We start from the raw sequence: 17162 nt of genomic DNA, 5'->3' as shown, positions 1-17162 counted from the left end.
CTGACGACAGTGCTGCTGCTCTCTCAGACGGAGGTGGGGGTCATCCCAGCAGACAGCCATCAGCTTACTTATCTTAATGGAATATTGTCAGAATTACAGTGGTCAGCAGCTTTTCATTCCAGCAAGTGTGCTCAATGACTTTATAGTGTGTCCTCTCTGGTGTAAGGTGTGCTGAACCGTGAAATGAGCTGCTTGTTTGGTTGGAATAAAGACTTGGTTCACAACGTCACATGACTGAAGAACACTGACGTAGCATGCATATGTTCTTTCCACTCACTTTTTCCAGTCATTTTCGTGACTCTGAATATCCCCGTCTAGTTGGTGACAGCATCTTTATCTCTCCTTTATCTTCTCCCATTTCCTGTTAGGACTATTCTGTTTTTTCAGGAGTTTGGCTCATTCGTTACCTCACTCTTTAGGTGATGAGAAGATTGGTGTAAAAGTAATCTGTATTTCTAGGATATAGCTCTACGCCGCCCCTACTTCCATTCAGTATGTTAAGTAATTGTGGGCTAAAAGCATTATTTTATAGTTTGAAGTAAATGGAAACATGTGGACCTAAACATGTTAATATGAAGTTTGGATGATTCTTGATAAACTGATTAATTATAGATCTTTTAGAGGTGCTGGTAGGGGAATTCTGTTATCTTTATAAAGAGACAGGTTTGCTTTTTTCCCCTTGTTTCCCGCTCTTTTGCTAAGCTACGCTAAATGGCAACTGAGAGTAGCCGTCTTTTCAAAGGAAATAAATATGTTGTATAATTTGTTCACATATTAACTGTTTGCCAGAAGGTTCATAAGCATATGTCCCATTGTAATTACAATTTAACCACACATACAATGCAAGTGTCTAAATGAACATATTGTAATAATGTCAGTCATTTCCCTTCTTTATATTCTCAAAGTCATCTGACAAACATTAACATTTATAAAGGTTACCCAAATTGCTGAATCGACTACAATTAAATAGAACAGTCACAAAAAATACTGAAGATGACAGAAAACTGGCGTCCTGATGATCCGACCTTGTTGCTTTCCGAAAAGCTTTAATTTATCTCGTCTACACTACAGAATTAGCCTTTTCACTCTTCACAAAGGCAGGCAGGTCCCAATGCTTACTCAGATTCTTTCAAGTAATGACAAAAAGGCAATGAGGGAAAAACCATCTCCCCCCCCCCCTTTACTCCACCTCTGTACATCCCCCACAACACATTGAGTGTCTCAGAGGCCATTTTCTATTAAATCCTGGTTTTAACCCCTATGACCCCGACGTATACACAAAGCCTACTTCACCCCCCCCCCCCCCCTCCCCCACCCGATAAGGGAATTGAATTAGTGTTACGGTGTGAGATATGAACCCTCTTCGCTATAGAAAGCCAGTTCAAGTACTTTGAGCTCAGCTTTGTGTGATTGGCTAGAATAAGACGTGCAGATTGGAGAGTTGAATGTAATTTAAATGTTCGACGCACTAAATAAAATGAACACACTAAATGCACAAACACTGAGGCGTGAATGGTGAGCAGACAGCATCCCTCCCACTCTTCCTTCTCATTACTCTGATTTATACCTCTTAGAAGATTGGGTTAGAAAAAGTGTGAATAATGCTCTGCTGCGCCACTTGACAGAGCCTGGTCAACTGCTTTCTGACCCGAGTGTGTGTGCATGTGTTTGTCCATTCAGGTGTGGTATTTGACTGCTATAGCAAATACAGTATCAAGGTTGATATTTTTGGATTTAACTCAAACGTTTGCACTGATAAACTGCAAATTGGTCATTTTTTGGCCCAAAAAAGTATTCCATGTTTCCACGTTTTTATGGCAAGCCTCCAAGGAAACTGTGTGCCATGGAATTGTCTACAGTAATAACGACATTATATAGACTTGTACATGCTTTTCCTTATCCACTGTGTGCTCTGTCATACATATGGAGCCGCTACTGTTGCTATTGCAATGATTCTTACTCTTTGCCTCTCTGTCTCCATTGCACGCACATGTAAGGATATTCCTATTTCCAATAGACAACAGTCATCCATCACAGCCGCCCTGAGTCTCTTAAAGCAGGGCGCCTTATACTCACAATGAGTGTCCCTGCTGGAAAAAGACACAGGGTCAATAATGTGAAGCAGGCGTCTTCCACGCACTGTGCACACAAAAGGTTTAATACACGTTCCATTGATGTGTATTAGGCAGAATCTATAGGCTGAGTCCTACTATGTATCATCTTTCTGTAGGGTTTGATACAGTCCTCTCCACTTCGCTTGGCTTCAGGTTTCCACTACAGTGAACCTGACAGTAAAAGGTTGCAGATACACTGCTTCTGGCTATGACCATTGTTATATGTTGGTATCATCTGGATCTAAATCTACAATTCCTTCCTGCTCACTGTCTTCCAGATAGCTTCATGACATTTCCATCAAGCCGGAAAGAGGGCAAATTATCCATTTGCCGGCCATTATCATTTGTTATAATGTTCCCATTTGAATTTTCATAATTATACTGGTCTTTCTGGTTCGTCTAAGACCCTTAAAATGTCACTTATGATGATGATTGTTTGCCAGTAAAGACAACAGACAGTATTGACTTTCTCCAAGCTTTCAGAGCACTCAACAGTGATTAACTGAACCGTCAGCGGCAGAATTGACTAACAGGATCAACATTGATTGCAGGTACATTTCCCACCACTGAATATCTCCTAATAAAATCAGCATGTGCGTTATCTATACTTTAATGTGCACTAGCCCGTAGCCTTTACCGGTTGGATTTGGTGCAGCCTTGTTACCTTGGTGACGGAATGAAAGGTCAGTTCACTCCTTGCACGTGCACAAGAGAGGTGCAACATGTTCCTGTCTTTGGAGATATCCGAATCCACGTCACTGTGCATAAAGCAGCACATGAATATTGATGTCATTACGGTGACCCGGCGGGACAAACCACTTAATTACGCCGCAATGGAATTCTAAATGGGACGCTGCAGCCGTGCATTGCTACAATGTGGCATGCATGGCTGCAGTATTGTGCTGTTTACACACTGTCAGGTGCAATCCCTACTTCAGAATGAATCAACGAGGGCAGCCGAGCCACTGTAACTCAGAAGAAGTGATCAAGGGACTCCTGCACTGTGTCCAAACGCATACTGCATACTAAAACATGCAATTTGAAGCATGTGCAATATCAGTATGCAAATATAGGTTAAATGTATTAGTATGCATGCAATATAGATCAGCATGTTAAGTATGAAGTATGGTCGCTGAAATCTGACCAATAACTCTTCTTATGTCTGCTTGTTCCCATAGAAACAACCCAGAAAGGGACATTTTCTACACGAGATAATAGGTAGCAGAGGAAGCGGAACAGATTTAGTGTCCAATTTATATTTTATAATATATCATTTCTGAGGCAGAAAATAGCTATCACTGAAAGTTATTCTTCATGAACACATACAGACTTTGTGACATTGAGTAAAGCAGCTGAACAGTGAAATGCACTTAAAATGTCAGGTGCTGCATTTGAAGTGCTGAAGTTAGATTTCACTTATCATTAGTTTGACTGAGCAAAATGAACAAATCATAGGAAAGCAATGGTTTATATTTACTATGACTCTAATCTGAGACAGAATCACACGTGGGTGGCCAGTGAGGGCTATTATCTATCTTCTCTGTTTGATTCTGTTACTAACTCTGCTTCTGTGAACACCACAGTCTGTGATTCTGAAAAACGTGTTTTGGAAAACCCTTAGTTTTACTCCTTTTACTGTTGATGTTGTTCGTGAAGCTTTAAACAAGTTAGATCCTAAGAAACCGGCTGGCCCGGATAACGTAGAACCTTTCTTTTTAAAGATAGCTGCAGATTTTATTGCTCCACCTCTCACTACTCTTTTTAACCTCTCCCTCAGCTCAAACACAATTCCAAAAGTATGGAGGTCAGCTTATGTCCTGCCTTTACTAAAAAGAGGGGAGGCCACTTTATTAAATAATTATAGGCCCATCTCTAAATTGTCAGTTCTGGCTAAGGTTCTTGAACGCCTAGTAAGTGAACAGGGAAAGGAGTTTTTATGTATAAATGACATCCTATGTAAACATCAGTCAGGTTTCAGAAAGCAACATAGCACCATCACTGCGACAAAGAAAGTGGTGAATGACATTACGAATATTTTAGATAATAAGCAGAGTTGTGCAGCTCTATTTATTGATCTTTCCAAAGCGTTTGATACCGTCGATCATCGCATCTTAAAGCAGAGGCTACTCAGTATTGGCATATAAAAGCCCTGCAGGGGGCTGGTTTGTGAACTACCTCTCTGAAAGGTCCCAATGTGTTCACTTTGATGGGCTGTCTTCTGAGTGGTTAAACATTTCTAATGGTGTTCCTCAAGGTTCTGTTTTAGGTCCACTTTTATTTTCCATCTACATCAATAGTTTAGGTGAAAATGTTGATGGAGCAGCCTTACATTTTTATGGGGACGATACCGTGATGTACTGTGCAGATCCCTCCATTAAGGAGGCTGTTGTTGAATTGCAAGCAGTTTTTAACGTTATTCAGACTCAGCTCTCTGAACTAAAGCTTCTTTTAAATGTTGATAACACCAAGGTAATGCTCTTTTCAAAAGCTAAAAAGACACCAGAGCCTGTTGTAGATATTGTAACTACGCAAGGAATAAAAATTGAAGTGGTTACCTGTTACAAATACCTTGGTATCTGGTTTGATGATTGTCTCACTTTTAAACGTCATGTCAATAACCTGCTTAAAGAACTGAGAGTTAGGCTAGGTTTGTTCTACAGGAACAAGTCCTGTTTCTCGCTTGAGGCCAGGAAAAGGCTGGTCACTGTGACCTTTCTACCTGTGATATGCTGTGATGCTATGGTGATTTGATTTATATGAATGCACCTGCCAATTGCCTGGTCAAGTTAGATGCTGCGTATCACAGTGCACTGAGATTTGTGACAAACTGTAAAGCATTAACCCATCACTGTACCCTGTATGCAAGGGTTGGTTTGCCTTCGCTAACTGTACGGAGGCTCAGTCACTGGTACATTTTTATATACAAAGCCATGTTAGGGAAACTTCCATCCTACATCTGCTCCCTGATCTCACGGCGAATTGTAAGTGGCTACTGCCTGAGATCGCATGCTGTAGTTTTATTAAATGTGCCAACTGCTAGGACTGTCTTAGGGAAGATAGCTTTTAGATGCGCAGCTCCACTGTCTTGGAATAGTCTGCAATTGAAATGGAAACTGAGCAATCTGGTGCCACTAAATGTTTTTAAAGCTCGGTTGGATGCTACTCAATCGGAAGCTGTTGGTACCTGCTCATGTGGATAGTTATTGTAAATTGTAATCCCTGTAATGATGCTCTATGATGTCCTTTTTGTAGTTCTGTTTTAATGTTTCATTTAGAACCTACTTGAGCAGGTCTCCCTTGAAAAAGAGATCAATGATCTCAATGGGATACACCTGGGTAAATAAAGGTTTGAAATTAAATGAAAATCTAGTTATATGGTTGTGAAAAACCTTTTTAAAGTTTTATAACGAAAACACACAGTGCATTTTATCTGAGAGTGTGACTATGCATTAGAGAGAAATCACAGTGTGTAATTAGCCTGTTTACACACACTCACACACAGAGATGCATTAAGTATTAACAACCTCTTTTAACGCTTCACATGGTTACACTTCACTTATCTATGACCTTATTCTGCTTTATTATGTAACTATGGGATTCCCACAATAGTCTTTAAGTCTCTTTGATTACACTTAAGTACCTAATCTAACCTTGCCATATATTGTACACAGTAATATGTTTACCTGCTAACATTTGGAACATCACGTCTATATTTTAATCAAAATCTGCCTTTATGACTTGCAGAGATCTTATTCTGCACTAACAAAAGGGAAATCAAGACGTTCTCTCTCTGTCTTTCTCATTCTCCCACGCTATCTCTATCGAACCCTTGTCTTAGCGAGTGAAGAGCGAGCCTTTGAAGCATGCCGTATGGAGTGCTTGTGCGTAAAGCTGGATTTTTATTTTTGTATTGTTTGACATCACAGGATTTTTGTCTTGGCCTGAAAAAATATACATGTGCACCATGTGGAAAGTGGAAAATAGTACTATATGTGCACTCTCCAAGAGTCAAAATCAGATCAGTTCGCCAACTGGTCAACACACCTGCTGCCCCTATCAAAATAAAAGCACAAAAGGCTATTTTGTTATTAATTAAGCAGGCTTCTTTGCACATGATTTTCTTAAATGTACTTAAAAAAACGTCCTTACATCCATTACATGTATTATGAGCTACTGTATTCTGCATCCTATAATTAAAATAGCATGCAATCTATTCACAAAGGTGTTGATTGAGACATCATCGCATCTGTGTTAAATCTATGAAGCCTTGTCTCTCTTGTATCTCGGTGCATTGATGCACTTTGTTGCTCTTTGAAACACTTTGTACTTCTCGGAGCTCGTTAAAATTAGACCCGGATCTTACTCAGACTCTTTCTCTCACTTTCACTTTCCCAAAATGAAGTGAAGTCTTTGAAGACGGTGCTATGAAGAGCAAAGTGTGTTCTTTCTTTTTTTTGCTATGTAAAGAGCGCGGCAGCTTTTCTCTTTATTGTCTCTGACATCTCATTGCTTTGGTCTGAGCTTGATCGAGGGCATGTTTGGTTTCACTTCCTTCCTCTATTCCATTTCCTGATTTCTTGTGCATGTTGAGGCTCACGGCTGATGTGTGTGAGAGGCTTTCAGCTGCCAGGTTTTGTTCTCACTGAATCTGCAGCTTATAATTCTGTGTCATAGAGAACAAGGCAACAGTAGGTTTAACAAGTTAGGGCTGTCAGGGCACGTTTCAAGATTAACATCTCAATGAAATGATAAGAGAATGAATGAATGATAACTGATTAAGCAGTTAAGCAGTCTTTGAACTGAGTGTATCATTAGCTGTCTTGTTCTCTGCTTCTCTGCTAGCCTGCTAGCTAGTTTGTTTGTAGCACACTCCTTTGCTAGCTGCATTACACCCACTCAAGGAGTTTCATATCCTTGCTCCAATTTAATACAAGCTGTATATGGAATATATTTGCTGTCTTCTCAGTAAAAACTGAGATTCAGCAGAACTTCAAGCCAAATGCTTCAAGAAACAGATGGATGGAAAGACTGCATGCTGCATGTTTGACCACATGGTCGGTTCGTTGCGCCACGATTAGCAATCCATGGTTCCTCTTAACGTTAAACCGCTCGTTTTCACTGGTTTAGACAAAAAACAACTACTGATTATGTGGTGATTTTGGGGTTTTCTCTGGTAGGAGATCATGAATGCAGCAGTTGCCCTGGTCCCGCCGCGTCTAGACTATGTAATTGGTTCATTACAGTCCTGTAAAATATGATCAAAGAGGGTGAATATTTTGTTTAACACTGACATTGAACCCTTAACTAGACCTTTGTGCATGACAACATTTGCTTTACTGTTTAAAATTAAGAGCTCATAGTTTGAATACAGAACCAGTGCTTCATTCCTCATCTTTTACTACAAGAGCTCACAGACAATTTAAGCAGTAAATAGTCTGATTTCATCCTCATTTCACTTTTTTTCCTGCATACATAATTTGCTGGCTCTCTGTTGTCCTTATATAAGCCCATGTCTAAACAGATATAACTTACTTTATATCACATACAAATCTCCCTAACAAAATGAATGTTGCAGAATGGGAAGCATGCCAACATCACACATGTGAATTCTCCAGAGCTTCTGATGCTTTGTGCTTTAATTACCCAGCAGTGGGCTAGCCCTTCAGGGCCCTTTATGTCCTCTGAGATGCGTCTATGGAGGCCAGGCAGACTCTTTGTAGCTCTGTCCCTTCACTGTCTTTGTCTTTCCATCGCATGGGTCCCATGGGTGAGTCCACAGTGGCATCCCGTGTGTTATTATTGGCCAATGATAAAGTAGCTGCCACGGCCCTCATGAATTATGCAGGTGAAAGGGAAGCAACTCCGCCCTCAGTTATGTAAATGTAACTTGGAGGAGACAGAGGGAGGAAAGTTGCTGGGTGGGTGTGTATGCCCATTTCTTTGTTGAACAGTGCTCATAGAGGGAGTTGGTTTCCACAATCACATGGTTTGTGTGTGTGTGAAAGGGGAAGTGACCGAGTCATGCTCTAGTGACATACATATGAAGTAGTAAAGTTCTAAAAAAAAAGATTTTATGTGATAAAGTTTATCAATGTACACTTTGCCACTATTGATCGTAACAGTAAATTCTGGTAGGTTTTTACAGATCAAATGTGTTTTTTTGATACAATAAACAGCAGACATGAGAAGTTATAACCACAATGGTTGGTGTAGGGAACGATAGTATCACCACTTAAAAACCTCACAATGACCTTAGCACTTAAAGCAGTGCTGCCACAAACGTGAACTTGCATGCACTTTGTAAATGTATGTGACTGTGCTTGAGCCTACTACTGATGCTAATTTACCCCTGAATAGCTTCATCACTGCCCTGTGTGAGTAAGCCATTCAGCCATGCATAAAACAAACTCTGCCTATAAATAACCCAGACTGTGCCAGGCCAGTACAGGCATTGAGCGTTAGAATGGGTAACAACCGCTCAAAGCATGGCAGCTCTGTGTGTTATTATGTCATGACTGACAGCAAACACTGGCCTATTGATGTCTCATAATCAGTAATTGCATTGGTGCTAGCGCAACTTCTAAGAGTAAATTGACCAATCCGCTTCTCCGCTTACAGTCCCAATCTAGTTTTCTCTGAATCTTCGAGTAACAGATCCTCTGACAGTTGATTTCCATTGCCATTGATGACATTAAAGTCCTCTATGCGTTTTTAAATTGTCTCCTTGACCCTGGTGCTCAGGTTGAATGGATACCCAATAAGATTGTGCATATCCTGGACCTATACCATCTCACTTTAACAGTGAGTGTATGTGTTTGTTCAAGGAAAAAGGCCTAATCCCCCTTTCCCCATTGGTTGTGCAGCATATCCATTTATATGATAGTATGATATTCAAACTTTTATCATCTGTTTTTCCATCAGATGAGAGCATTAGGGCATCCATCACATCATAATACACTACGTGTGTGTGTGTGTGTGTGTGTGTGTGTGTGTGTGTGTGTGTGTGTGTGTGTGTGTGTGTGTGTGTGTGTGTGTGTGTGTGTGTGTGTGTGTGTGTGTGTGTGTGTGTGTGTGTGTGTGTGTGTGTGTGTGTGTGTGTGTGTGTGTGTGTGTGTGTGTGTGTGTGTGTGTGTGTGTGTGTGTGTGTGTGTGTGTGTGTGTGTTATAGTTACAGTCTATCTTTGCAGGTCTGCTGGCTCAGTAGGTGAGTGTCTATCTCACTGTTGTCACCGAGCCAGACACCCAGACTCACTGTTATGAAGGAGAATATTAATCTGGCAAAGGCTCAGGCTGTCCTGTTATGGAAGCAGATGGTACCTGACAAGCCATGTAGACACAGATAACCCTCTTTCTTTCCGCAGTATCTATCCATCCATCTATTTATCTATCTATATCTATTTATCTATCATTTCGGGGATTTATAGCAGTAGTAGAGGGATGTGTTTGTGGTAAACTAAGAGTTAATTGAATAAGCTATTTTTGTAATATTGCTACAAATGAATACACAATCAAACAACCAGTCATGAGATTATAATTGCCTTTGTTCCGTCATGTTGTCAGGCAAGTCAAACAAATAGCCTATTTGCATGAATTCTCAATAATAATATAATAGAAAGTATTTCATAAAAAAAACCTGGATATGAATTAATGTTAATCCTGTAAAATGAATACACTTCTTTGTGATAGCCCACAACAAAGCCTCATCACCACCTAACCTCTATTGCCTGTGTCTCTACATCACCTATAGAGGGCAGATTGAGGGGCTCTGTGCACATAACGGTTCAGTGTTGACCAACATTGTCCAACAGTTACTATAAGTTACTCAATTTACAGGATGAAGTCAAATGTTTAAAGAAAGTCAGGTTTTCGTCAGTTTCGCTCACATTATGATTTATTTATAGTGCTAAAATGACCAAATAGATGTCAACCAAATCTCGTTCAGCTATTTGGCAATTTTGTGTTTTCAGCTTACTGTCAAATATACTTAAGTCAATAAGCATCAGTTATGAGCTATCCAAAGAGGGATGGATCCATGTATTCCTTCGGCATATATTCCACACTCTAATGGTCTTTAGTGATGATCATTCTAACTCGTATAATTTGTTGAGTTGAGTACTTATTTGCAGCGTTTCCCGCTACCAAAATATGCAGTGGGGGCGTTAGCGAACGTAGTAACCAAGATTTAAAAAGTTGAAATCTTATTGAAAACATGTCCTAATATGAGGATTAAATTAAGCCGAATTTGAAATATAGCTATTCTCATTTAGAATCTGCTTCAATCATGTTCATTGGGGTATTTTTATGTATGCCGAGATGCAAGGAAACTTAAAACAAGCATCATTCTGCTTATATCTGGTTGCGCTCCCTCAACGGGGCTTAGCCGTAGTTTGGATACGGGGACAGATGAGGGTTGTCTGCAGTCGTTTCTTACCTGTGACATTTGCGGTCGGAGGTTGATTTCCTTTAGGTTGATGGACTGGGGTCTCAGGTTGTTGAGCAGATGGCACAGGAGGACTCCATCCCGGAGAGTCTGAGCCAAGTCAAATACCTGAGCAGACTCCCATGTAACCCGGTGGTTAGCTGCAAGCACCTTGCAGTTTATTAACCACAGCGCGCATTGCCTCCAATACTCCATCATTATTGTGACTTCTGTGGGACGAGCTTTAAGAGAATAAGATGTTTTTAGCAAGTGAAACTGCTCACGGCTCAGTAGTGTGTCTTAAATCGTATCCATGCTATATCCGCCAACTGTAAAAGCCGATGAAAACGGAACTGGAGCACAGCTGGTGGAGGATGAGTCCGGTGTGCTGAGGCTTTGGATGGAGCGCACCCTGCACTCTTCCTCTCTCGCTCTCTCACTCACACACCCACATACACACACTCTCTCACTCAGTGTTTCTCAATGTCTCTCTTCCCTCCCCCTCACACAGTTCCTCACCTCTTCCGCTTGTCATCCATAGGCTCTTAGTATATGAAATTACAGTAAATATATAACAACTAAATACTTAGTACAGAACACATAATATGCTGCTGTGGAAAAACATGCTTTTCCTCAATTGTATGCATTCATTTTCGTTATTTTGTACAGCTAATATGATCAAATATGTCCAAGTTCCTCTCTGTATGCAAATACTCCAGGGATTATACAAATAGGGCTTGTCAATTAATGGTTAACAAACTTTATCATAAACCAATTGAAACTCATCAGTTGCCATTTAAGTATATGAAGTACAGTTTTATAACTTCCTATGAATTGAATTAAGTAAAAGGCAGTGTATAATTGTGCACGTATATTATGGTATATCTTATTATTATATGATCAAATTTTACTGCAGCATCATTAAATGACAGGTTAGGTGACACCTTAAAACTGTGTTATTTTCGTATGTAAATAAATGGCTGCTTCTCCTGTTTAGTGATGCATATCGGATGTTTTTACCAGAACTCTGTACCTTACATTTGCATGAGTGAATCATTAGTCCAGGAGGAACATTTGTTGCAAAAAGCAGATGTGTGTTATTTACTTTTTGGTAAAGTGGAATTTCATTTTAGCTGAGTCCAATTTGTTCTTGTAAAAAATATAAACACTGTAACACTGCCAATATCAAAGACGTACAATACAAGCTGAATTACTTCTTTATTGAGTTGTCTTGAAATTAAATTCAAGCAACAAGTTCTTATTTTGACGCCAAAAGGCTGTTGGACAATACATAGTCGTATGGAAAGTTGTTTTTAATTGGATTTACTGACTGTATTTTCCAAGAAGCCCACAAAATGACACAGCCATTAAGTCCCCGTTGGTTCCCAATCTGTGTTAGCCTATTACCCCAAACTGTCTCTATTAAAGTAATGGTATCACTTTCTGCAATCAAACACCAATAAGGTCCTTATCTCCATTTCCACTTTGAGATTACCACCCCTTCAATTGTTTCCTCTGTTTTGGAGTAAGTAAACAAAACCTACTTGTGTTTTCACTACTTCCATTCTAACTTGCCATTTATAGATGACGCATTTACATATTTGTCCAATACAATATGTTTGCATTTATGGTTTGAGAACAAAGCTTTATGTGTTAATGACAGTATTTTTCACACAATCATAGCCAAGAAAGAGGCAAGAATTAACATTTCTAACATAATGATTTTGCAAATGCATGCTGGCTTCTTATCATTTCACTAAGAGCATGATTGGTGTGACTGAGCCAATATATGGTCCAACTGAAGCTGGCTTTATCTCTTATTGCTTCTGTGAATAAATGAGGAAACTCTCCTCAGATTCTGCTGCATGCTGACATCTCTGGTTAGACTTATGAGCATCAAATTAAACGCTTTAAATTGCTCTGTAATGTGTGGAGCCTGGCAGGGGGAAATATAAAAGATATATATAAATATGTATATACTGCATTAAGACCGCATACTAATTTGTGTGCACATTATATAATGTGTTTCCCCTCAATTGAAGTAAATCCTTCCCATGTTTTGATGAATTTATGAATACAGATTCAATTTTTAAATATTTGTTGGAAGTTCACGAGGCCAGGTCATTTATTCCAGCCACCACCAGTTAAAGCACTTGACCTTGATGGATAGAGACTCTTTTATTAATCTTTACTTATGGAGGAATTGTTGTTTAATTGTTATTAAATGGAAATGCAAATTACATTCTACATTTGGATGATCTACCAACTAACTCACCTTGAAAGCTAATTATCAATGTAACTTACAAATAGCCTAATGCACTTTAAAAATAAATATATCAAGGCCTGGATTCATAAATGCATGCCATTCAACAGACCAGCGTTTCTCCCTGAAGTTCAGCCTTAGGCTCTGTATGGTAATGGCAGCATGTTGGGTCATAATGGTATGCGCAAGCCGCCTTTAGCTTTACAAGGTGCCAGTTTATTGCGTAGTATAGCCCAAACATACAGAGTGGCGAAGAGAATGTGGCCAAGAATGTGAAGCAGTAGAATTACTTCCTCTGTCACTGTCAAGATGCTCTTGAGCCCCAACTGATCCAGAGGAGCTGCAGAGTAAGAGTAAAATACTGCAGCGAGTAGCTTCCAGGCACAAATGTGAAGCGAGAGTGAACCTGCAATAAAAGTTTTTATTGATCCCTGTTGGGCTATCACCACAACGCTAAAGCAAAAGGCAACATAAAAACTGAGTAAATGGGATGACATCCAAATCAGGATATGCAAAAAGGGATTTAGGCGTCAGAGCAGCTGCAGCGCAGAAATAAATGATATATTTAGACCATTCTAGATGTGTTACAAAATGGTATGCATTATATAACAAAACAGGAATAGGAAAGAAATCCAATATCTGAAAGCATAACTCTTTGTATAACACAAGGGGTGCTGGTAATCACATTAACAGTGCTACATGAGGCGCCTCTCACGGCATGTGCAGAAATAATGAGAGATAAGAAGAGCAGAATTCCACACCTACAATATTAATTTACTTTCCAGATAAAAATGAGACTCACAGAGATGTTAAGATTGCAGAGTAAGGATTCTTACAGGAAAACAGTAGTACGCAGAACAAAAATAATGTATGTCGATGAAACACATTTAGTTCATTTACATATAGAGCCTGTGCAAACAATACTGTGAAGATTAGTCTCCAGCATGAGCAGCTGTAAACACGTAGAATTCCTCATCTCCACTTCCACTCTTCATATTTGTGCAGATGATTTGGATGAATGTCAGTCGCTCCTACTCTATTGTTTATCCACATTGTATTCAAATGAAGACTGATTGTAATGGAAGGAGTTTGTGTGGCTTAGATGTGAGTGTCCAGCTTTGTCTTCCACTGGCCTCACACCGGATACCATGGCTGCATAGCGCAGATGACAGGAGAGGTGACTAGCGGCCGGATGCTGGCATACTCTAAGCACCCTTCTCCAGTTTCAGCTTCCTCTCTGAGACGAGAAGGACAACCATGCAGCGAGGCAATTATCAGCATTCCTCTGATAAACGCTGTACAAGGACTCAGGGGAAGCAAACACACACAGAAGTGTAACACAAGCATGCATTTGGGAAATTGTGATATTTTGAGTTATTTTTTTAAATTGCAAAATCAACACATCAAAACACAGCATGTTTGAACTCATTTTCATCAAAGCACAGATTGCATATTTCTGGGTTATTTCACCTGGAATAAGACCAGAATTAGTTGTTAATGACTAGCTATGTGAGCTTCCAGGAAACAGCATGATTATGTCTAGGCACATATGGCAGATGTGATCTAACTGCCAGGGTATTTTTTCAAAATCACAGCACATAATTAAAGTGCTTCTATAATCACATAAGAGATAAAATGTTCATTGGGTCACTGGAGATAATGAAAAAACAAGATGGCACACGATAAGAGGATATATAATTATTTTAGGACATCAAAAATTAAAAAGATATTACATAAAATCATGTAAATAAACTAAAACACAAGGACATTCTACAGCAGCCATGTGTTAGCCTTCTCAGACTTAGCTGTACTTCATGTTTAGCGCTAATTAGCAAATATTATCATGCTAGCGTGCTAAATGGTTAATGTTATTCATGCTTAGCATTAGAATTGTAGCATTCCCATTTTTGGGGCAGGTGTCCAAGAACTGAAGTTAGCATTGAAAACAAAACACTGTTGTGCCTCACAGCTATATAGCAATGCTATTGACGGTTTGTCTTGCTATCTTTCTGGTTAGTCATATTTGCTGCCTTTTCCCCAAGCTAGAGCCTGAAAGAGAAACCCCCCACATGGAATACATCTGAAAGTGTGTCCTGTTCAAAATGATCCCTTCGTGTGGTTTGCAAGTTTTGGCATAAAGAGAAATCCTTTCCACTCCCGACTATCTTGCAAGATGATCATAGCAAACAAAGCTTAGCACCTCCCTGAACATGCGGGCACTGCCACATTGTCCGCACTCCTTCAATATCTCCTGCAAATTCTGCCAGGTTGAAATGTATAGAGCCTCACCACCATGGCTCATTGTGTCACTGGATCTGGTGGCAGTGTCTGATCTATTTGTGCCACTCTTTTATCCCCTCTGTGAAGGGCATGTTTTTTCCCCTGCGAGTGAATACAAATGCTCTCCTTTTATAGCAGACTTAGAAGAATTATCTCTCAGTTGCACCTGACACTGAATGTACGTGTCTCTCCATTAAATTAAATTAACTTTGACTGTCCTTTCATAATCCGCTCATTCAAATGTTCTTCTATTGATGGAACATTTCAGTTTGTCCGCCTGAAACTGGATTTTGGTGCACATAGCAAGTTCAAACACTAGCATAAATATATTTACATTTCCACAACCATGACAAATGTGACACTGGAGGCGACCCCAGCAGCTTTTGTTCATTGTTTTCTAACTGCTATTGATTACATGACCCTACCCATGGCACTCTATTCTGCTGGTTTAGGAGGCAAGAAGAGAAATCAATGTCCTGGGATACCCATGAGAGGCAGGGATAAGTGGAGCCTGGCCCGGCCTCTCAGGGCTCCATCAGAGCTGGAACAGGGGGATCAGCTGGGGAATCATCAGGATTGAAAAAAAAACACAACAAATTAAAATAACAAACAAAGTCTTTGAAAGCTATTTAAATGTATAGTAATTCTCCCTCTGGCGTTGCAGTATAGTAGTCGAGTGCAAATTAACTGATACATAAAGTGTTTGGGTTGTTTTTATAAACCGTCTGGAGTTTAGACACATGATCGTGAGCAGGAATAGTCCATATGGCTGGAGCCCCAAGCTCAGTGGGTGAGGGGGTGACCCCCAGTGTTTCGTCTGTGAAGGGCCTCAACAATCCAGCAAAGCAGAACTGTTGCCTCCAGCTGCAGAAAGCATCTCCAAATGGTCAGTGGTATGACAAAATGCCACGCAAGCTGAGTCAGATCAATATGTGTGTTCTTTCTTTTGTCTTCTTTTGTTCAGTCTCCTTTTACTTCTCACCAACTTAAACTGAAATATCTTGACAATAATAAGATGGATTGTCAAGATATTTCAGTCAAAAGTTTAATTGGATATATCTTAAACAGACAATCATTGTCCCCCTTGAACATTCTGTCTATCTGTGTTGTGCTTTTGGGTTTGAGTTCATTTTAAACATTACATAATCATAATTTCGTTCCTACCCTCACCTATGGTCATGAAGGATGGGTCATGACCGAAAGAACGAGATCGCGGGTACAAGCGGCCGAGATGGATTTTCTCCGCAGGGTGGCTGGCGTCTCCCTTAGGGATAAGGTGAGAAGTTCAGTCATCCGGGAAGGACTCGGAGTTGAACCGCTCCTCCTTCGTGTCGAAAGGAGCCAGTTGAGGTGGTTCGGGCACCTAGTTAGGATGCCACCTGGGCGCCTCCCTAGGGAGGTGTTCCAGGCACGTCCAGCTGGGAAGAGACCAAGGGGTAGACCTAGAACCAGATGGAGGGATTATATCTCTTCTCTGGCCTGGGAGCGCCTTGGGATCCCCCAGTCAGAGCTGGTTGATGTGGCCAGGGAAAATAAAGTTTGGGGCTCTCTGCTGGAACTGATACCTCCGCGACCCGACCACGGATAAGCGGGAGAAGATGGATGGATGGATAATCATAATTACTATAGTGATCCTCTGACTGTGATCTGTCTACAAACGCATCTCAATGTGTTCTTTAATTAAGTTAAATAACTTCACATCTACCTAATAGATTCTGATAAGCATGTCTAGTGAATGCAGCTCAAGGCCGGACTCCTCCCCAACCGCTCCCCTCATTAGAGCAGAGTATAAAAGGCACCTGGTGGCTCTGCTGTCATGGTCGCTGTTACAGGTGGGCTGCATAACTTATTATATGGATACATCTGCTAGTATTTCATGCTCACTTACTACTTCCTTGCAGATTGTCCTGAAGCTCAGTAGTGTTCCAAAACCTCTTCCTGTGGTGAGTAGGGCAGACCTGAAATGTGAGGCAACTGTAACCTTCATTGAACCATTGCTTTTAGGTTCACCTGCTGCAGTTTGGTTTTTGCTGTTTATTATATTTTGATTAGTTTAGCCTGATTTGCATCTGTCTTTTATAAAATA

General features: G+C 40.3%; 1 protein-coding gene across 4 annotated transcripts in view; it reads right to left on the bottom strand.

Annotated features, from left to right (window-relative positions):
* vav3 (vav guanine nucleotide exchange factor 3) overlaps window positions 1-10960 on the bottom strand; it is an 82649-nt gene extending 71689 nt beyond the window's left edge. For all 4 annotated transcript variants that reach the window (XM_079661503.1, XM_079661504.1, XM_079661505.1 and 1 more), the window contains exon 1: window positions 10546-10960. In XM_079661503.1, the coding sequence (XP_079517629.1) occupies window positions 10546-10752 (207 nt within the window). In that variant the 5' untranslated portion in view covers window positions 10753-10960. The remainder of the gene's footprint in view (window positions 1-10545) is intronic.
* Between the last annotated feature and the right edge of the window lie 6202 nt (window positions 10961-17162).

The sequence above is a fragment of the Notothenia rossii genome (genome assembly GCF_949606895.1).
Source record: "Notothenia rossii genome assembly, chromosome: 12".
Taxonomy (NCBI): domain Eukaryota; kingdom Metazoa; phylum Chordata; class Actinopteri; order Perciformes; family Nototheniidae; genus Notothenia; species Notothenia rossii.
The sequence above is the reverse complement of the archived record's forward strand: the minus strand, read 5'-3'. Positions and strand labels throughout refer to the sequence as shown.